The 22,523-nt window shown below is 36.4% G+C and overlaps 1 protein-coding gene across 1 annotated transcript in view; it reads right to left on the bottom strand.

Annotated features, from left to right (window-relative positions):
- Window positions 1-22,503, bottom strand: part of LOC121300487 (dynein heavy chain 3, axonemal-like) — a 40,183-nt gene extending 17,680 nt beyond the window's left edge. Inside the window, exons 1-32 of the mRNA XM_041229057.1 lie at window positions 22,402-22,503; window positions 20,999-21,221; window positions 19,753-19,822; window positions 19,303-19,483; window positions 17,501-17,690; window positions 15,822-16,017; window positions 15,205-15,330; window positions 14,420-14,615; window positions 13,468-13,647; window positions 12,870-13,006; window positions 12,674-12,779; window positions 11,436-11,614; window positions 10,924-11,108; window positions 10,650-10,773; window positions 10,025-10,178; window positions 8,990-9,134; window positions 8,651-8,862; window positions 8,196-8,287; window positions 7,360-7,474; window positions 6,615-6,731; window positions 5,912-6,091; window positions 5,273-5,409; window positions 4,675-4,876; window positions 4,405-4,497; window positions 4,104-4,214; window positions 3,565-3,679; window positions 2,879-3,077; window positions 2,558-2,666; window positions 1,951-2,064; window positions 1,236-1,412; window positions 1,056-1,147; window positions 632-851 (exon numbers count right to left, since the gene is read on the bottom strand). Coding sequence (XP_041084991.1) covers window positions 632-851; window positions 1,056-1,147; window positions 1,236-1,412; window positions 1,951-2,064; window positions 2,558-2,666; window positions 2,879-3,077; window positions 3,565-3,679; window positions 4,104-4,214; window positions 4,405-4,497; window positions 4,675-4,876; window positions 5,273-5,409; window positions 5,912-6,091; window positions 6,615-6,731; window positions 7,360-7,474; window positions 8,196-8,287; window positions 8,651-8,862; window positions 8,990-9,134; window positions 10,025-10,178; window positions 10,650-10,773; window positions 10,924-11,108; window positions 11,436-11,614; window positions 12,674-12,779; window positions 12,870-13,006; window positions 13,468-13,647; window positions 14,420-14,615; window positions 15,205-15,330; window positions 15,822-16,017; window positions 17,501-17,690; window positions 19,303-19,483; window positions 19,753-19,822; window positions 20,999-21,221; window positions 22,402-22,503 — 4,779 coding nt within the window. The remainder of the gene's footprint in view (window positions 1-631; window positions 852-1,055; window positions 1,148-1,235; window positions 1,413-1,950; window positions 2,065-2,557; window positions 2,667-2,878; window positions 3,078-3,564; window positions 3,680-4,103; window positions 4,215-4,404; window positions 4,498-4,674; window positions 4,877-5,272; window positions 5,410-5,911; window positions 6,092-6,614; window positions 6,732-7,359; window positions 7,475-8,195; window positions 8,288-8,650; window positions 8,863-8,989; window positions 9,135-10,024; window positions 10,179-10,649; window positions 10,774-10,923; window positions 11,109-11,435; window positions 11,615-12,673; window positions 12,780-12,869; window positions 13,007-13,467; window positions 13,648-14,419; window positions 14,616-15,204; window positions 15,331-15,821; window positions 16,018-17,500; window positions 17,691-19,302; window positions 19,484-19,752; window positions 19,823-20,998; window positions 21,222-22,401) is intronic.
- Window positions 22,504-22,523: the final 20 nt, after the last annotated feature.

Below are 22,523 nucleotides of genomic sequence, written 5' to 3'. Positions count from 1 at the left end.
TGACACTGATGGATTCCATGGATCCAAATCCACTGTGTTTTTCATTTAACCTTTGAAAAAATACGATTGTAAAGAAAACTATGATCATTATTTTTATGACTCTGCCAAAAAAAAAAAAAGACAATCAATAGAATCTTCCGTAAATTATTTTGTAACATCAAGATATTCCTTGGAGGTCCAGCAGTGATGGGGCCGGGCGCGGACGGAATTATTGATATAATAATAACTTATGTGACCTGGTTAGCTAATTATAAACCAGTTCATAAGTGTTCACATTTCTAGTCTGTGTTTATTTAATCTATTGAAAATGTGAAGTGTTTTGGAATTAATTTAGTAGTTTTATGAATAAATGTTGAATATTCCAATTCTATCTTTGTTAAAAAATATATATTATAATAATTATTATTATCTGCCTTGCATTCAGAATGTTCCACTAGCCATAATGCAGGGATGCCCTTTTATAGTATAACTGGTACGCTAGTGAAACTGCAAATGGGAGCTATGACCATACAATTTTATAAAAGGCTCAGCAGAATAAATTATAACGAGGGAACACTATATACTTTTGCAAAAAGTAATGAGTGTTAGTAAAAAGGAAAAAAAAAAACCTTCTCAAGTACAGATTTTTTACCTGAAACAGAGGTACATCTTGAGCCAAGAACTTGGCTAAGTTGACGTCCAGCAGAGCTCTGAGCAGGAGGACACTCTCGTTTTCCTGCTGGTACTTCAGTTTAAGGTTCCCCGCTGCAGTCAGGACTGATTTGACTGCGCGCATGCCGTAGTCATAGTGGTGCTGTGATGACAACTGCTCAGAGCAGAGGCGGTAGGTAGCCACGATTTTCTGGGCAAGGCTGAGATTGAGAATAAAAACTATAAGAAATAATGTACAGACAACTGCACACAACAAGAGAGCAGCATCATTCCATCAATGAGTTGAGTTTCGCTCAATTATGAAATCTTTTTTTGTTCATCATTTGAACTAAGGCACTTAATTTCATGGGCATCTACAGGGAACATTGAGCTTAAATTCCGTATTGAACACAGACAGAAGGTACCTTCTTGAGTCAATAAAGCCCATGGAGTACAAGGAAATTTCCCCAATCAGTGCATAGTCAGGAACCATCATAGCAACAGTGCGGAACAGAGCCTGCAAAACAACAATAATGATAACAAAGAGTTTGTTTTATGTATCTTCGTGATCGTTAATGAGAGGTGGAGCCCATTTCCGATTTTACCTTCAGATTGTCTGGCAGCTCTGCCCGTCCTGCATAACCCGGGTTCATGGTGATGAAGACAGAACAAGTTGGGTTCAGCAACAGTTCTGTTCCCTCAAACATGAACTTCTTCAGATCACGGATTATGGCTTGTTGGATGCTAAGGATTTGCTGGGCAACTACTGACAGAACTTCAACCTGTGCACGAAACAGTGGCAATGAAGAATTACACAATGTGCAAATATGTTGAACCAGATTTACTAAGCTTTCGCTCCAGTGCAAAATCTAAACAAAAACAGCAAAATTAGTAAGCTGGGCCCATTACGTGCCCACGTTTGACAAATAAATATTCTAGTGTGCTAAAAACCATAGTTTTGTTTTCTGCAGCTACAGTCAAGCTATACCAAATAGTCACAACTTTATCAAGAGACCTTGCAGAAAATTGTAAACAGTTAGTTTTTACACAGAACACAGGTCACTTTTTACACAGAACACAGGTCACAAAGACTGTAAACATATCGGGCACTGTACAGCTTGTGAATAACTAATACATTCTATAACTTTTTTTTCTAGATATGCTGGTAACTGTAAAATAGTGTGATATACCTACATCATTGAAATTCATATCTATATGTGGCCATTATTTGGTTCAGTAACGGACTGCTTAAAGACAAGACCTTATACTTCGTTTTCCAAATGCAAGCAGCAGATCCACCATTTCGATCTGGGCTCTTACCTCAATCCGGTTGAACTCATCGAAGCAGGCCCAAGCTCCTGACTGTGCCAATCCTTTGAAGAATTTACTCATGGCTTTGTAGTCCAGCCCATCAGAGCAGTTGAAGACCACGCACTTCAAACACAGGAAGGATATGTCAATGGAGGGAACCGCATTAATTTACTGAATATATTGAATACTGAGCTTTACTACATAACACATGTTGTCTTGAAACAGTTGAAAAAAAAATACTATAATATGTAGCTAAAATGGACAATGAAATCCTTATTCTTGGAGTTTTTTTTTTAAATTAAAACAATTAAAACAAGGTGTAAAGCACAAGGTGGCACATTTATATAGCTTAGTAATTGATACATTACGTAAAAGTAATTTAAAGATAATCTGCTTGGGCATTGCTTTGGAATGATAACGCCGTTTCACAAAACTCTATTCCAATGTAACAATGTAAGTTTATACAATGCACACATACTTCACATACACGCAGTGCAATGTGTGTTTCTGTGAAAAGATAAAAAGACAAGGATTTGCTAAACAATTTAAACAGGTTGTCCCGATGCTTGCTGGGTGGCTGAGTGCTATAAATCAGTATACTTAACATGACTGGTACCTGCTTGGCGAGAGCTTTAGCCAAGTCCTTAGTGGTCTCAGTCTTCCCAGTCCCCGCAGGGCCCTCGGGAGCCCCTCCTAGGTTCAGCTTCAAAGCTCCCATCAGTGTCCTGTACGTTCAATTGCAAAACAATTACATGTGCAAAATATATTTTTTCATATAGGAATTTAAAGTGTCTATTAGAAACCTCTCTAGGTTATGTCCATGGTACTTGTGATGTTTTTGGTCTTTTGATTAACCAAAAGTAAGCCTATACAAGCAACGTAAAGGTAAAAACAAATACAAATCACCTAACAAATAATGCAGAAGAAAAACACTCACCTGTAGCACCGGTCAGTAAGGGGGGTGATGACCAGACGGGGCGAGTTTCCCAGGTACTCGTAACCATACTTGACCTCAGTGGTAATCATTTTGACCTTGACGTCACTGTCCAACCAGTAGTATCTCAGCTGGGAGATCCACTGGAAGTCATTCAGGCTGGAAACCTTATCCTGTGCTAACCTGGCGACCACATCCCTAGCTGGAAGGAAAGAGGTGAGCTGATGAGTCAATCAATCACTTATTTTTGGTTCTTGTGCTGCTCACTAACTGTATCACTCTGCAGCTAAACAATGACAAATGCAGTGCTATGTGTCTTTGGATGTTGAGTAACACAACTGACAAGGTTATGTGTGCTTAACAACTTAAGATACATAATGTGTGTGCTTAACAATCAACTCACTACAAACACTTGTCATCTCCATTACTGTGATTTAAAATTGCATTTATACTTACTGTGTCCCTGCTTGGCAAAAGCTCATATTCAATAAGTTTTATTTTTAGCAACTTATATGTTGTGCCTTATAGTACAAAGAATCTGATTAACAATGCAGTGAATTATACTCTTTTTTATGTAAATCCAAACCAGCCGTGATTCTTTATGATTATACTGATTCAGCCCTGCAGTGCATATTGATCTCAGTTAGAATGATTTTTGCACAAATGAAAAGGCAAGGGTAAATAATTACCATGTACATCAATGACTGTAAGAGCCCCAAGGGTCATACGAGCGCCGCCCGGAAGCTTCCCTCGGACTAACTCCACAATTTCACTGATCTGCTCATTGCTTTTCTTCAAGTATTCCTTTGGAAGGAAATAAAAACAATACAACAATGATGAGTACCACAGGATACCTTGTGTGGTAATCGGCATCTGTGTGTTTTTGACTCATGGTTTTCAGCTGGTTGAGACTCTGGCAGGTACAGCAGTAAAATGCACAAGCAGTAATGCAAGGGTTTAGCTTTGATTTGGAAAGAGGTGTTCTTTGACTGGTGAATTGTTAATCTGAGGGAGAGCAGTAATCCCCAGGGTTATATACTGCATACTGAACAGCAAAGGTGGATATCTGGTCAGTGCTACTAGTATGCATTTTAGTGTGCAAATCGTATAAATTTGTTTTTGGTCGAAATACATGCAATCCCTTGAACCTTTAGCTCAATGCCCGTTTGTTAACATACAAGTGTTCCTCTAGTGCAATCTTACCAAAAACAAAGGAAAGATAACTGACCGGTAATGTGTTCTGTTGAATAGCTTCTGACACTTCCTTGGTCCAGTAGATTGAGGACACACAGATCACCACCTGTCCTGTCCACTGCAGAACCCATTTCTTACGTGGAAGCTTAAAACATAGAAAAAAAGTGTTATGTGAACAATTAGATTTGAACATATGATGATGATGACGATTATTATTATTATTATTATTATTATTATTATTATTATTATTATTATTATTATTATTATTATTATTATTATTATTATTCTATATTATATATAAGCATATCATTAAAATAAATATTACTCAAATGTACCTGGACATATCCTTCAGTCCCATCCTGTATAACTTGTCTCACGCTGCTAAGCATCGTTTCTTCCACTTGCTGGAGCCACTTCTCCACCATTCCCTGTAGAGATGTGTGTTACTAATTAAAGAAAACTGGCCAAAAAAAAAGATCACAGACAAGAAATCTTTCAATTTTGGTTCCACGTACTATACTGTAATTTTACAAGAAACGTTGGAAACTAAACGATTTGTCTTGTGTGCGAGAAAATGCAATGCTGGTGTACCACTGTTAAGGTACCTTTGCTTTAGCTGGGTAGATTTTCTTCACAAACTGAACCGTTTCTTTCTCTGAGCTGATCATGCCTGTTATTTCCATGTTGTCAGTGAACTCCAGCTTTGCAATCCCCTCGAAACACTTCTTCAGGTGGGGCTGCACTCTCAGGGGGTCCTTGGTTTCGGACAGAATCTCCAGAAGCTCATCATTCGATAAGAAAAAGAACCTGAGAGATTCCAGTGAGCAACAGATTCCAGGGGTTACAGAGACTGACTTGGTATACATTATACTGTTCTAAATGGTTAGTTCAATGCAATAACCATTCTTCAGTGCATAAAAATATTTATGCTTTTAAAATATTTGAGGCATACCGAGAACAAGGTAACTGCCTTGAAGTATTAATGTATTATAATCTAAACAGTTGATTTCAGTAAACATTTAACCTATAGATTAACGTAGTCTAAAATTATGAAGAATATCTGTATGTGTGATCATTACTTTTACTCTTTCTCTCCGGTTTCAGCAGGAATATGAGCGTCCCTCTGCTACGTGTTTATTGATTTTTGTTTGTTCTAAAGTAAGGTTTGAAAAGTAATTTTCATCAGCGTAAAATGTACCACACCTGGGAAAGAAGAGTCTTTTCTTTTCAAGGTAAGTATTAAGTCCTTTTTGAATATCTTCCAAAAGCGCATTGGATTCTTGCAACCTTCCAAGCATGTTGGGCTGAGCTGTAGCTACCAACACTCTGGTGTCTTTCACCTAGAACGCAAACAAAAACAACTGCTCACTTCTCAAATTTTTTCTCAAGTTTGCATGTTCTGTGAAACAGCAGCAGAACCTTACACATATTCTACAAGTGTATGTGCGTAATTCAATTCTTATGGTGTGTTTTATACTGTATAGGTCATTGTCCTCTTTTAAAATGTTAAAAGTCAATTTTACTGGATTCTCAACCTGTTGTACCTAAAAAATATCTTCCAAATTTAGCTATTTTGCCCATCCCCACTTACCTAAACCATTAATCTGCTACACATACGATATAATTATGATATAATTAGCAATTCACTGCTAAAGCCACTTTACACAAGTCATTTGCAATGGCAATACAACATGTTTCTGTAGTTTCATCCTAAGCAGGCAGTGGTTTGAAAAGGTTGGGAACTAGTGGTCTAGTGGCACGTTAAATTTGGTTTCAGTGTGTCTTCAGATAAATACTGAATTTTAAATCAGCAACATTTGTATATTGCAGGTCTCCACTTACTGATTCTCCTATGATGTCCTTCCAGTAACTGTCCACAATGCCAAACTTCCTGCCCTCCTCTGGCATCTGAGCAATGATGTCTTCAGAGCTAAAGATGGGCTCCAGGTAGAGCCAGGTCGCCTGACACTTCAACATGGCATCCAGAATGTCCTGCATCAGAAGCAGCTTCTCCTCCCATTGCTACAAAATAATAATAATAATAATAATAATAATAATAATAATAATAATAATAATAATAATAATAATGTATTCCCTTTCTATAAACTGCTCAAATAAACAAGTATTCCAAGAGATAAGCATCAATCCTAAAAAGATGTTGCTCACTATATTACAAGCTTAATGCTATGCAGATGTATTAATTTACAATGTATACTATTGCTTTTAGATCATTCTTATGTTTATATTTTATTATCTATACATGCTATAATTTAATGAGATATAACACATACTACTGTAATAAAAAGTTTAAATAAGCCTGTAAAAAAGCTTTGATTCTCCAAACAGTAGTTCTCATTTCAGTGTCCAATTTTTTGTATTAACTAGGCTGGTGATGAATCAGATTCTCTGTGCACTTTCTTTTGAGATATCAGCTTTGTGATGCAATAAGCATTTTACATACTTGAGCTGCAGCCTGTGTCTGCCTTCCTGCTCAGCTTTACAGTTATTTGATCTTGAGCTTACTACATGATGCATTTTCTCCTACCTTGCACTCTGTTTCAATTGGTTTGATGTATGGAGACCCACGCATCGTCTGTGCTTTGATAACATGGTCATCGAGCAGTACTTGTATATCATCAACTGCAGACAAAATTCTTGTGCCCTACCAAAACAAAAAAGCATGTTTTAGTATTAGAAATGCATATTAACGAGTAAGTAGCAGAGTGCTGAAAAATATATCATGACTATATACAGTGAGAAACATAATTATTAAAATAGCAGGAAAAAAAAATACAATTGAAAAATAAGAATAATTTAGCATGGAAAAAATGTTAATACTTCAATGAGTCAAGGTGGAATATGCTTCTGGCATAACTAATTTCTTTACTGACATGGTTTAAATTCATAACCCGTGGCATTTTTTTTTCTATATTTTTATAAATAGGCACAAAAATCAGTCAAGTACAGTTAAACTGCAATTGAACAGTGAAAGCATTGACCCAGGGACCCATAAATATTAGGTGTACAGGATGCTAAATTTCAAACACAGTACACAGTGATGTATTTTTCTCCATTGAGCTCTGTGAGTTGGTTCAGCCAGCACTGAGAACTAAAAAAAAGAATACACTTTACGAACCATTTCCACTGAGATCTGATTGAATGGGGGGCAATCATCCGAACAGTTTTCTTATCATAAACAGATTCCAAGACAGGTTTCCCAGTCGGTAGTAACTCAGCATTGGCTAGCCACATACTTTCGATTGGTAGCTACGGTTAATACTTTAACTTACCGTGTCCCTGTATTTGGTAAAGCCAAAGCATGCATCAGCCCATTCCAATTTCATCTTCTCCATAGCTTTCTCCAAGGAATATTCCTTGCTTGCAGAAGCACCAATTTCATCCAGCCTAAGAATATAAATTGGAATAAATTAAGGGGTTTCAAATATTTAGATAGACATAGAAAATCTATGTTTATTACAGGCATGTTAAAAAAGGCAAAGGAACTTAAAACTTAGGCAAATGCAAAGGTCTTCGGCTATTTAACAATTTCAGATACACCCATAGAAGCCGACTGCCAAGGTCTCAAATGACTCATGAAATGCACATCATGCACCTTTTCTTTTAATCTAGAGGACTATGTATATTTTATTTTAAAGACTGATTATGTAAGAAAGACATGCTCACTACTGTACATGACAGTTCTCTCAATCAAAAGAGTAATGAGGGCTCAATAATGCCTTACACAATTTGCCTGCAACCAAAAAGGTATTTGAGCACTTGACTCAAACCACTGACCCTTCACAAATTCCAGTAAGAATGTGTATAAAAATAAATATCCATTTTTTAATGAAGTGTCCACAGCAGAAGACAATTTATTTGTTATCAAGAACTAGCATTTATCCATTAAATATGCCATAGTTTTATGTATACTGCATAGTAGTTTAAACAGTATCTAGGTTTACCGATTTCAGATATATAATGAGTAGATAAAATGTTTAGTGTAGGTACAACTTTAGTATCCATCCATCCAGCTCTATAAACAATTTTATTAAACATCAGCAAAATCTATTATTCAAGGCTGTAAATCTTTTGGTTGTGTGTACATTATGCATTGTAGACTTCTTACTTGTCGATGAACTTGGCAAGTCCGTATTCCACCATGTTCAACAAGGACGTGTCAGCCTCAGGTTTCAAATCAAACCCTACAATCTCGCTGATCTGAAAAGGATGCAGCACATGAATTATTCAACGTCTCTTTTTCTGAAAAACAACAGCTCTCGTTTTAAATGATATACTTAGCTGTACGAAAGTAATTTAACATAGCATAGCAAGATTTTAGCATCCTTAAAAAAAACAGTATTGCAATCTTGTGTGTGCAATGCGTAGTTTATACATAAAGATAACTTGGAACAAATGACCGCAAGTTCCTAATGATTTTCAATGAAATTTCATATGAATAACATCTCTTCTGGAGAAAGAAATACCTTTCACATTAATCAAGAAAAAACACTTTAAAATCCCATTGGTGCTGACCTATCACAATTCAATATATTCAGTGTAAATGGAAATGTATTTAGTCACCTTTTCCCAGTGCCTCTGCTTTATTCCAGGGTTGCAAATCGTTGAGAGGATAGGTAGGTACTGTTTAAACTTGTCGATCTTGACTTTGATGCTGTCCGCTACCCTCCTTGGCCCTGGCAGGTCTGAGAGTGTTTTAGTGAGCTTGTACACTGTCCTCCACATGTTCCCTATCTCTTCATTGATATCTTCAGCATTAAGGTTCAGGAACGGACCTACAAGATGGGAGGCAAAATAGAGTAAATACAGTAAATATACTGGCTTTTTTGTTTAATAAGCATAACACAGTTTGGAAACAGAAACAAGCTAACTAATACATTTTGGAGTGAAAAAGCTACTGACCATTCAGCCAGATCTCAGACTTGGTGTGGAAGTTATAGGCTGTTGTCCAAAGCTGGTCATAAGGTTGTTTATTTGCCATTGTGGCCTGAAGCAGTGGGAACTGACTCTGTTCTCTCTCCAGCAGTGCCTCTTCCTTATTGATATCCTTTAATTACAAAAAAAAAAACAAAATCAAGACAAATAGCAAGACAATCTGGATCTGCTAAAGAAGGATTTTCATGTTACACATTTTTGTTTCTTCACAGCTGGTTTCAATGATCCCCATTAGCACTAATCTCAGACTACCTAAAGTAACGCTAAGTAGTCGAGATTAGTGCTAATCTGGGTCTGTGAAACCATCTGTATAAAATTTATAATGTGCATTTCACCAAAGCAGTTTTATAGCAAAAAGGGTTTTTTATACTACTTACAAGATTGAAATTTTAGTTCAGATTTGAAAAATGACCTCATCACAAGGTAGTACACATTAAGTAGAGGGGTTCCGAAAAATATAGCGTTCCATGTCACTAAGTGTTGCTACAACTGTTTAAATAACATACCTGTAATGTTTCTTTTCATTGTGAACATCCTGACAACTTTTTAACTTCAAACTTTAAAGTCTGTTTCAGAGCTCTTTTCAAAATGGCCGCTCTAGTACACTGACAGTGAAAGGATTACTTGCCAACAATGTCAAACAATGTCAAACATAACGATCCACGGATATTAACAATGAAAATAAAAATTACATGCACATGCTTTAGCAACACATGGAGACGTATAATGTTATATTTTTCGGAACCCCACTACTTACTCTTTAAAAACCACCGTGAAAAGAGTAGCTCTAAATAAAATTACTCTATCTTACATGACAGAAACAAATGGGGAAAAAAATAGCTTTTCTGTATAACTAATTTATAAAATAGAGGCATGTTCATACCTTTTTATGATAAGGAGAGAATGTGACCTCACTATAAATGTGACCTTGGTCTCAGTGAGAAATATCCCAATTCACTTTCAAAATAAATGCAAAAAGAGTAATGCATTTTGAACCCTCACCTCCAGCTCTGCCAGAGCCTCATCCAGACTGCTGGCTAGCTCATTCAGCTTGTCCACGTTGTTTTTCATCTCTTCCATGCTCATCAGCTCCTTCTTCCTGAAGCTGTCCACTCTCTTGTTGTACACAACAAGTTTCTTGTCAAACTCTGAAATCCTGTCGTCAGGACACAGTTAAAATACATGAATTATAAGGAAGTTACAAAAATTGCAGCATTTTTTTTTTTTCTACTAGCTCAATCTTTTCTAAATAGAAAAGCCAAGTTAATGTTACAAAACTAGACATAGTGAATTTAAAAATACCTAAGAGTCATTTAATTCAATTCCTGAGTTCTTTTCGAGTGTTCTGAGTTCTTTAAGATTTGCAACTTCAATTGGTATCTTTCGCCTTTCTTTTCTTTAGAAATATGTGCTTTGCTGAATAAATGAGCTGATTATACAATTTTATAGGATCTGTCAAACAGGTGATATTATGGAAATTTCTCATTCTTGCATAACCATGAAAAATAAGATGAATGAGAGTGTACTTTGTTATGGCCCACTGAATCAAGTGCAACCTCTTAGTACAATAGGTCAATCACCATAAGGATTGCAGCAATTGTCTTTAAAGCCAATAATTCATAATTACTTTTTCAGAAGGCTTTCCTCAGCATGCTCTCTTCGGATCGCCAGGCGACTCCTGTTCAGCTCAAACACAGCCTGGATCTGGTCTGGCCAGTAGAAGACATTGCTGTTCAATTTAACATCCTCGTCTTGAATAAAAGACAGCAAAAACAAAAACAAAGATTTGGAAATGCAATCAGTCATTAAAAATATAATTGATTTTAATCTTTAAAAAAAAAAAAAAAACACTGCACACATGCAAAACAAGATACAAAAATTAATTAAAATCTATCCCTTACAAGACAAGGTAGCATATTCCATGAGAAACTCCAGTCTGTTGGCTGCTTCGTAGATTTCGTCCTTCAGTTTGTGCACGGTGACTTCACTGGCCACTTTGAAGTACTCTGTGAGAGCGACCATCTCCTCTGTGCTGTTTGGGATGGTACTGATCTTCTCCGCTATCTCATCATACCGCTGACAAACACTACAATAAAACAACATTTACTGAAACCTTCTGAATTCTATTTGTTTGCAACCAATACATCTGGGTGTTTTCCTATAAAACCAGCTCAAATGTTAGGAGCTGTTTATCTATTAAACATAAAGAGCTAAATCAGTTGGGGGGTTTATCAGACTGTTTACATATTATTTGGCCAAAAATTTTCCATGTTATTAAGACGATTTCTGCAAAAGTGAAATAAAAGTCTGTTTAGAGCAGACTTACTTCAAGGACCTACAGATCCTACATTGTGTTGTTTCAGACGGTGCATGATTACTCAAAATAATATTGTGCCAACTTGAGTGCCTGTACCTCTTATTTAGCTCTCTGTTTTCATCCACCTCAAACAAAATCAATCTCTCCTTGAGCTTCTCGGCTCGAACACAGAGGTCTACGTTCAAGCTCACAGCATCCAAGCAGAACACAGCCAGGGGTACAGTAATGTGCAGAGAGCCAATTTCCTTCTGCAACTTATGGATACCTTCAATTTTCTGCAATAGAAAATAAGTTCAGTCCTATTAGTAATGTTTTTCTATTGTATTAAATAATTGGTATAGCAGTAAGCTGGGACACCGGCTCTGCAGGGGAGATTTATTTGAGCAGATTGCACGTACTTGCATTATTTTGTAGGCAAACGTGTCTTTCAGTAGTGTTTTCAGGAATTCTTATTGTTGAGATTCTGAGCTCTGATTGCAAATGCTGCTTCACATGAAAGGTTCTATATATATATTATTTGATTGTATTATATCTTTATTGACAGTTTTTTTAACCATGGTCCATTAAACACAAAGCACTAATTCCAGGTGACGTGTAGCAATTGTCCAAATGCAGAAAGCCCAAGCAACAAAATCAAAACAGTCTTGATCTGCGAAATTTGGACATAACTTCTGTAGATTATCATGTGCAAATAACTGCTTGAATGTTTAAAATTGTGGACAACTGTCAGGAAAATAAGAACCTGAAATTTGACTCATGTTTCATTTACTTTAGTCTTACACATAGAGCTCTAAATCATACTATATAATCTATCAAATGTGCTCAAATTATTGCATATATTTAGCTTTACTTATATTTAATCCTGTACACTCTCTATTGAGGGTATTTCACATGAATGTTCTTTGGTTTTGCCTGCCATAGCATTCTCGTAGTTATTTAAATCATTCGAGTATGAAATCCGTCCTGAACAGTAACGCTCTGGAAAAAGGGATTTTATTTCTAAATTTAAAAAAAATAATACAAGTGTCTAGTCAGGAATCAAATTAGATTGCAAGGCTTGAATCTTTATTAAAAAAGCCTTTTTCACATCACCCACTCAGTTTCAACTTTTTATTAAGACTGCCATTATTAGTTTATTTGGCAGATGCCTTTCTCCAAGGCGACTTACAGGTGTTACAGCGCAGTAAAGGGTTGCAATGCAAGCTTAATATTTAAATACAGTGTAGTTTACAGCAAGTGCAAATAATGCAAAAAAGTGCAAAAAAGAGTGTTCTACATAGTGAGCTATTTTTTATTAAAAGGAATGCAATGGTTAATATATCCCGGTACACTACCTTTGTAAATGCCTGCAGGGAGTGATTCTCCTTTAAAAATGAAATCACTTCTTGCTCTGCCTTGTTGTTTAAAAGATCGCTGTATTTCTTATACACATTTAAATACCTGCAGAAGAATAAAAACCAAAAATAGTTATAACTATTGGCTAATGTATTAGTAGCAATAACAGAACCTGAGCTAATCAAACTAATTTACTTCTGTGGGCCAACGGTATTCTTTTTGAAGATTTCCAAGGTTTTGTTGACAATGTCACAAACCAGAGGCTCATCTAATTTCACTGCTCGCAGGCAAAGACTCTCTCCTTGAATCTCTGGGAACAGGTCACATTCAACCTATCATGCAGAAAAAACAGACTTGGCATAAACACTTAGCATTCGTTAATTACATTATGCATACACACGTATAAACTAATAAAGGAATAACAATTGAAAAAAGAAAACTGCACAAAAACTATGGAAAATATGTAATAAGCAAAAATCATAAGCAGTCTAGTTTTGTCTCCCATGCTCATTCATAATGCAGTCGACAATCATTTAATGAAAAAATACATAAGGCGGAGAAATGGATCACCAGTGCTAGTGATGAATAACAACGGTGTGAAATAAAACAAATTAATATTTCACAGCATGTTGGTGCTGTAGATGGTGGTCTTATTATACACAAGAACAAAGCTGATTACATTGTAAGATATGCACCGATCACAGACAAACTAGACATTGTCAATATTTCACTATCCCAATCTACGTTCTTATTCCAGAGTGCTATTTTAGCAGGAAAAGCCAATTTTACATACCCGGGAAAGTCCTTCAGTACTGTTCACAATTTCCACGAAGCACCGATTAATCAGACCCCAACACTCTCTCATGCTGGGTTCAAAAACTATAGCTGGTTCTTTCACTTTCAGTTTGACAATCATGATTTGTGGCTTGAAAAAGTCAATTTCCTTGTACTCTTCTCCAAAATCATTCCCATCCTGTTGAAATATATACTATGAATCGCATAAAAAAATTAGGTATTCTTCATCCAAATCTGACACCTCATATGATGTGCCCATTGGTATCTGAACTGTCAGAAAATTACAGTACGAAACATGCATTTGAAAAAAAATTAATTGGACAGAACATATCCAAAACCAATAGGGTCAACATTAAGGCTGAGCATGACTTTCAGTTCGACAGATTATGCTTAGAAGGATCTATACAATAGTAAAATAAGTCACCTCTAAAACCAAGCTACTTAAAAAAAAATGCCTAATCCAGGGGGCTATAACAAGGATATTAAATATACTCAATAAGTCTATGACTTTTGTCATTAGTGGGGGGGCTACTGTATGAGAAATGTTTGTTATAATATACATGGAGGTATCGATTTATGATATAATAGCTTATTTTAGAATATATTATTATTATTAAGTCATTTAGCAGATGCATTTATCCAAAGCTAAGTTACAGAGACTAGAGGGTCGACTGTGCATCAGGACTGCTGCTGCAGAGTCATTTACAATAGGGCCTCAGTTTAACATCTCACCCGAAGGACGGAGTACAAGGAGGTTAAGTGACTTGCTCAGGGTCACACACAGTGAGTCAGTGACTGAGCTGGGATTGAACCCAGAACCTCCTAAGAGCAAGCTCCTTTCTTTAACCACTGGACCACCAAGCCTCAATACTAATAAAAAAAGAGTGTAAAGAACAATTTATATATACTGTATTTTTGTCACTAAAGATTGCCTCTTGTTTTCTCAGTACCTCGTGCACTGCGAAAAATGAGAGCAGGTCCTGTAAGGAGTTGATAACCATTCCTCGCAGCTGCAGAGACATTAGGGCTGCTGCACATGCAAAGAACTCCTGAATCAGGTTAACAGAGCCGTGGTCGCTCTGTGGGACCAAGTGCAGCCATTGTACTTTGTGGGTGATAAACAGTGACGCGCACGCTGGAATCCATCTGGAGAGTGCAAAACAGAGGGGTGTTACACTGTGGCCCTGCACAACTCCAATAGTTTTGTGCTGCAGTATTATAGATTTCAGGAACATTTCTACAGCTTAGAGTGAATGACACAGCATAAGAAACAAGCAGGAATGCTGGCATATAGAATTAAATTACAATTGTTTTGACTATAAGTCTTTCTCATTGTCTTGCGTTTCTTTTTAGTATTTTTAAATTGTAAACAAACACTAAGGAGGCTCCCATTTTGATGATTTAAAAGCTGCCAATACTTAAATCCACCAAAATGTAGATGAATAAAATACACCCAAGTGTCTATTTTAAACCAGACTGTATATATGTGTTTGGTTTATGATGCATATTGTACCATGGAGAAACAGGGATCACCCATGGAACATATTTAGTTACAATACAAATATCTCTGTGCCAAGGGAAAAAAATTAAACCAGAACAGAATTGGATTGATGGGCTGCTTCTGCTTTTTTTTAATGTGGCAATACAAAAAGCATAAATGAACACCCTCAGCAAGGATTCCACAGCAAATTAGCGGATTTACCCAAAGCAAATAAGATTAATCTGAGTTACTTACTTGGTTTGTAGAGTGGTGCGTGCTGCCAGGCACTGTTTGTGAATCAGGTCTTCAAACTCTACAGGCAGCAGTGGCAGACTTGCGGAAAACAGTGCTTCCAGCGTAACAAATCTCAGCGTGGCAAACCTGCAGAGAAACATGTGGCAGATCCTTAAATCAATAATGCCCATTAAACTAGATGACGAATCACACCTTGTCATGGTTTGGCACAGTCATTGATTGATAGCCTTGTTAATAATTAAAATTCTATTCTGAATACATATTCTGCGCTTGGTGTTGCTTCTCAAATTGTGTCTAGTTTTGTGTTTAAGCTTAACTTAACACAACCTTGGCACAGTCAGCTCTTTATACAATTACTTAGGCTACATCAATAACCCTATGCAAGTGCATCCAGCATTAGTGAGCAAATGTAATTGAAAGACTTCACACTTCTCAATAATGAGGACACTGTGTTACGTGCTCAGCAGTATAAACAGACTCACCCCATGTTGTTAAAGTATGGCCAGAACATAAATTCAATACATGATGTCCGATAGCTACAAAATCTTCACATGCCCCTAAACATAACAACAGTTCAGATTAGCTCATTATGAGGAAAAAATGGAAGTCTATCTTACTCTTTACACCAGAGCTGCTGCAGCTCAAGCATCATGGGATTCACATTAAAAAGATGAGTTTCGTTCCAGTTCTTGGCGTCTCTGTAACTGCTGCTCCAAGGAACAGGGGCTCGAATTATTCTTTGAGGAAATGAACGAGGGATGCTTGCAATGAAAAGCCTTGTTCTTTCTGAAGGATCTTTTAAAATGTAATCAACTGAAAAAAAAAATGGTGCTGTTAGGTAATTTAGAAAGATAAAAAATGAGGCCTTAACCACAATTTCTGCAGTTAAGCCTATTTCTCAAAAGCCGTATGTAAGAGAAGGTGTATCTTATCATAGAGTACTGGTGGTTTTGGGCGCAGAGTGTTTAGGATGGAAGATCATATGAAAAAAGGTTCCTGCTCCATTCCACTAAATTTTCCCTTACTAAACAGTTAGAAATTCAAGCAGAACCATTAGCTGGTCCACAACATTACCAGAAACGGGAACACAATGGACAACATGATAATGAAAAACAACATGTGATTCACTCTGACACTAAAGGGAAGTGCCCATAACAAGCTGCTTCTTGGGCATTGTGTCCACATTCTGTGTATTTGCTTCTGTCACCCAGGTCGACCCTGCTTCTTCAAAAGCAGTGTGAAATCACATAGCTGACCTGGGTAAAGCGTGCCAGTGTGAAAGGTGCGGAAGATATCTCTAGGGGCTAGCTTGGTGTGAAATAAATATCTTTCCCAATGACTTTTTTCTATGCATATCTAAAATATATTAGCTTTTAGTAAAATGAGCAACAGATTACAAACAGATAATGAAACATTTGAAACTCTAAACCACTTTGTCTCTACATGTCACTATATTTAGGTACTAGTAGCAGATATCAATACATAATAAAAATGTACTAGTAAGGGTCAAGGGCCTACAGCTCTTCTTACATTGGCCTTACTGTATTTGCATTACAGAGTGTTTATTCTGCAACAAATTGTTACAAGTAGACCGAACAAAACGGTTTCAGACATACAGCAAATCCATACATTCAAATAGCTCACTTACCTTGACAGGTTGTGTTAGCTTATGAAAGACTAAGTAGTGTGGTTCTGAAAAATACAGTGTTACACGTCCCCACGTGTTGCTGCAGCTGTTTAAATAACATACCTGTCATTTTTCTTTTCATTGTTAACATCCTGACAACTTCAAAGATCTTTTCAAAGTGGTTGCTCTAATGCACAGAGGTTTGAGATCTGTCATCTAAGTCACTGCAGGAAGAGTGATTGAAAAAATAAATAAATAAATAAAAACATAACAACAAGTGCTCAGGCTTTTCTGTTCCGTACCACATCATGGATCGTTATTGCTGTGTTACCTGTTTGACAATGTGGGTATTAATCTTTATGCTATCAGTGCACTACAGCGTCCATTTTGAAAAGATCTTTGAAGTTGTCAGGATGTTAACAATGAATAGAAAAATGACAGGTATGTTATTTAAACAGCTGCAGCAACACGTGGGGACGTGTAACGTTGTAGTTTTCAGAAGCCAACTACTTACTCTTTACTGAAAGGTCTGAAGCACTGAGAACTAAAACAAATGCAATACACAGTTCTGCACAAAACCAAATATAACAAGTTGTACATTTGTCCAGTGTAAAAGGTGTCCCTTGTCTAGTAAAATCAAAAAAACAACAGCTTGACCTGATGTCTTACCAATGCTTTTCCTCAGACTGAAATCATAGTCGTTATGAATCTCTTCAGTTAATTTTTCTTGCAGTTTTTCCAGTTCAGGGTTGTTCTTGAGATGATGGGGCAAAAGCTGCAGAACATTTTTCATCTGCTGTTGGTCTTGTGCTGCAAGCATGTGGCTGTAGACTCCAGTGTTCAAATAGTGGAGATACCTCTGCGAGCATAAGGCAGCAGAAATTTTAGATGTAAATAACATGAGTTTTACCTTCAATGAGAAGGTAAAACTGGTAGACAAGCATCTGGATTAAACATTATGTCAAAATGTATGTTTACTTCACTTCTAATAATTGTTCTATTGGCAACAAAATAAACATTTGCAATACAAATGAGTGGATGAAAACAAGGATGAATGTAAAGCATGAAGTGTGTTTTTTTAACTTAAGTAGACACTTGAACATTCATATCCTAAATGGAAATGTGCTCATCTTGGGATCCTATTTATGATTAAGGGCACCCATATAGTTTCCTATAACCTTAATTACATTTGTAATAGAACACAATATTGCAGCTTGTAACAAGATAAGTGAGTTTCATGGCTTGGGAAAGGATTCAATGCCACAACTACATGCATATGCATGTTGTTCCCCACGCGCTTTATATATATAATTGTATGCTGTTTTTGGCATTACAAATATTGCCATATTGCAACAGGCTCCCTGCTTTTGAATCACATGATTTACTACAGCACAGCAACATTAATGTGTTGTAGGTGTGGAGCAACATTCTACAAACTGTCAGATTCATTTTAGTGGGTGTCCTAAATTCTACACTGAAGTTACCTTGACTAGTATGTTTATATTTACTTATATATGGATATAAAATGTGTTATTCTTTATTATATCATGTCATGTAATACAGACAGACACACTTTTCCGCGTTAGATAATACAAGTCAGGAGTTTTCAGAATCTTTCCAAAACAGAAACAGCCTAATAATCATTATCAAAAGTACTTTTCAAAGTCTCCACATCCGTGGATTCTTTGAACCTATAGTAATTTGTTGCAATGCTTCTACAGCAAATTCGTTGACTTTGAAATTCAATAGCGGGGATAGTGCTCAACGAGATTAGCCTGTGCTGAGGGCCTGTGGGAAGCTGCATGTATACTCAAAGGTGGTGTTGTCATTTTTATAAGCCTTGTACATCACAGGGATAGGTTATTTTTAGTTAGATTAGTCTGTTAGCATAAGGTAGTAAAACACAGCTGCTTTGCTATTGAACATTTTCTTCTGTGTACAGTTCATCTGATGCTAATCTCAAATAATACCTTGTATGAATCCAAGTAAGATGTTACACAACTTTGATAAAGAGGATTATATTGCACATGGCATACAGTAGGTCTAATCAATTCAACTGTTGACCAATCATTCTACCAGTTCACCAGGTCAAGTGTTCAACTCAGTGTTCTAAATAATTCAACACAAACAGCATAGCTTTGAAATAAAATACATTAGAACATATGTTCCACTAACTAGTAACTGACTAATTGTTGGGGGTTACAAATATGAGAGGATAAATGACTTACAGAAATCAATTTTATCAGTGTTAGTAATAATTTGATAAGTTTGACTGATAATGGGTCACATAAATTACAGTACTGTGTATGATGAATATAAGTTGTTTTTTTTTACACTCCTGTTCTATATAGGTGTCCAGCATATCAGTTTATTACATTTACCTTTAAGGTATAAAAGGGTTCTAATGCGATTAGAAATTAAATATAACGTGACTAATTTTGAAAAAAAAAAGAGTGCAACTGAAAGCTTGCCTCCAAATCTCTTTCAGAAGGCACTCCCATGTTCTTTAAAATCTCCTCTTCCTGATTCACCATACTGTTTAACTGTTCAATAGGTGTCATGGGACGGCTTCCTGCATGAACTGACGCACTGTTACCCAGGTCAAGTCCACTGGAGTGAGACTGCAAGGAAAGAGTCATCTGAGTTGACTCTCTGCAAAAGTAGGAAAATAATTGCTTATGAGAATTAACACTTAATATGGTACTGGCATTACTATATTAAAATAATGAAGTATGATCAAATCAATCTGACATTTTAATACCAGCTGTAATGCCACATTTTCGGTTTAAAGCTTTAGAATTTAGGAACCGAGGTATTGGATTCTGACATGCATACTGGCTACAGTGTGTCAAGAATTATCGATTTGTTATGTGACTTGAAAAAAAATTATCTTCACAGGAATGCAATTCTGATTGAATTACCTTTCAGCCAAAGATTTGCTTTTTGATGCAAGCTTCAGTTTCTTGTGAACTGGGGGAGATGTTTTTGAAGCTAGAATTACAAAGCTCAGGAGCAAAATACCAACACACATATATGAATATATTGTTTTGCATGAATAGCCTTTGCACCTCTTACATTTCAAAGTTTATGAGGAAGTGGGTTAATTCATAAGCCTTTCATGCCATGCACCAAATCCAAATAAGGTCACTAGAGAAAATATTTTGTTGGTCTCAGTGGAAATTGGTCAGCAACCACCACCAAACTTGTCTCTGCACTAAATGGCAGGGGGTGTTAAAGTGAGGATGAAGGTGTGCTTGCAGATCTAAGAGGAATCTTTAACTTTTAACACAATGTTACTAATCATTCAATCAAGGTAGATTATGGAATGATGGACAGTGGGAAACTGCAATTATGATCATTCTATTGCTTACTGTCTGCCAAGAGGTGTTATCTCTTATCATACGCATACGGTATTCCACGGACAGATGAGACTGATACATTGCACTGCAGACCTGACGTACTGCACATAATGCACGCCCTGTCAGAAACTTTAAAAGTTTTTACTGATAGTTTCAGTTCCATTTCTTCTTATTGCTTCTAAGAACTCCGAAATTTCTGACTGACTCATAAATAAAAGATTTTTTTTTTACATAATCAGAACTTTAATCAGAATTTTTACTGCAATGTGTCACTGAATATAAAAAAGCCAACATAGATGTCATGCTATCATCTGGCATTAATTTTCATTCAGTGTGAAAGTGGAGCCAGGCACAATGTGTTGACACTACTTGATAATACCCCCTTGAGATTTTCAGTGCAATGGGAAGTGGGGTCTGTGGCAATCACTCAGAAAAGAAGTGCAATTGAATTCTACAGTGATATCAACATGTAACGGTGTTCCATTTAAAAACTGATAAAGTCTAAAGGCAAAACTAGATTGGAAAAAACCCTTCTAAAAGGTTTTCTGTTTGGAACACTGGACAGCTGTCAGAGATAAGTGAGAAGTGTGGTGGGTGGGAAGAATGGAAATTGGGATGCAATATATAGGCACAAAAAGATGGACACTGTAGCCTTTGCCATGAATATCAGGAAGCCTCCACATTAGAGAAGTATTACATTGCTGGTTACAAACTAAAAATGAGCAACCTCAAAGCATTTTCTATATGTATGCAACTTGTACTCTGATCCTTCGTAGACATCAAGCCGACAGCTGAATGAAAAGGATACGAGAAAGAGGCCTCAGTCTTGGAGAGACCAGAGTTGTACTGGCCCTGGCATAAGGAAATTTCCTTTGCAGGTCCTTTATTTTCAGGTTGCTTGCACTCAGGGTGTAGTTGTTCCCAATAGATTCACTTGGACTCCTGTGGTGTCTCTGCTCTTTAAAAGGAACAGCCAAGGTCCATGAGGTGCTTTGCAGAATGGGAGGGAGGTGGCTGTTCCGAAGAACAATCTGAAACAGATACAAAGTAAATATGGTTTTACGGTCTATAACTGTATACTTTATTATTATTTATGCATACTAGAAAAGTAAGTTCTTCAATGTGCTGTTGTATTATACCAGTAACGTAAATTTGTGTGTGTGTGTGTGTGTGTGTGTGTGTGTGTGTGTGTGTGTGTGTGTGTATATATATATATATATATATATATATATATATATATATATATATATATATATATATATATATATATATATATATATAATTTATACCTTTACACCATTACCAGATTTCAAAAACAAACAGAGTGGCTTTAAAATAAAACTCATATCACATTTAACACAAACACTAAAGGTGTTTGTGCGCCTCTCGATTTTTCTGAATTCATTTTGTTAATTATCACCATTGAACATTGCATTGATTTTCAGGCAGCTCAGCTACCACAGGCTTCTTGCATACTGCACTGTGTGCTGCCATGCTACAGTGCATATTATAAATGGACTCTATCATAGACCTAAAATAGCAGATGAAAGGAAGTATCAAATTAACATTTTCAGAGGAAGCATTTGTTGAGTAGCACCACTTAATTTTTATTAAGGTCCACACATGAGAAGCATACATCACTAAACAGTGGACATGTTTGCTGCAAGACGAGTGACTGCCTTGTGTGTGAGCATTCTTATCACTGCTGTAAATATCTCTGTAGTCCCTTCAGTGATCTATGCAACCTGTTCCTGGTTCATCAGAGGTGGTCACAGACAGAATCAAACATAATTGTGCTTTTTTTTTTTTTTTTTTTTTTTTTAACTCTCTGCATTTGTTGTTTAGCATTATTGGACAATCGAAACATCCTTACATTTTTCAATACTGGCTATTCATTTCTGTATAATGAACAATGGTAGCAATAATGTGTTTGCTTTGCCAACTAGATCACTGAAGACAAACAAGTAAAAAAGCAAGTATATCAACTACAGGTACCATGAAAAAAAAGGTCACCATGACTCCATTTACAGTAGTACAATAAATATCCATGGATACAACTGAAGTAATGACTATTACTGTTTTGTTTTTGGTTTTTTTTGGGGGGGGGGGTGTTTTTGTTTTTTTTTAAATATCATTTATATAGCAAAAATAGTAATTAAGTCTTGGAACTAATATTAAACATGCAAACAGGAAACGCATCAGGCAGCTTGCCTGATAAAGTTCAGATGGCTCCTCTGATAATGCAGCTGGTAGAGGAGGCAACACTGGCAATCGTGTTGTGTGACTCATGTTGAAGATGGAGTCGTTCTGCATCGGAAATAAAATAAAAATAT

The sequence above is a fragment of the Polyodon spathula genome, chromosome 26 (genome assembly GCF_017654505.1).
Source record: "Polyodon spathula isolate WHYD16114869_AA chromosome 26, ASM1765450v1, whole genome shotgun sequence".
Taxonomy (NCBI): domain Eukaryota; kingdom Metazoa; phylum Chordata; class Actinopteri; order Acipenseriformes; family Polyodontidae; genus Polyodon; species Polyodon spathula.
This window is presented reverse-complemented; position numbering and strand designations above follow the sequence as displayed.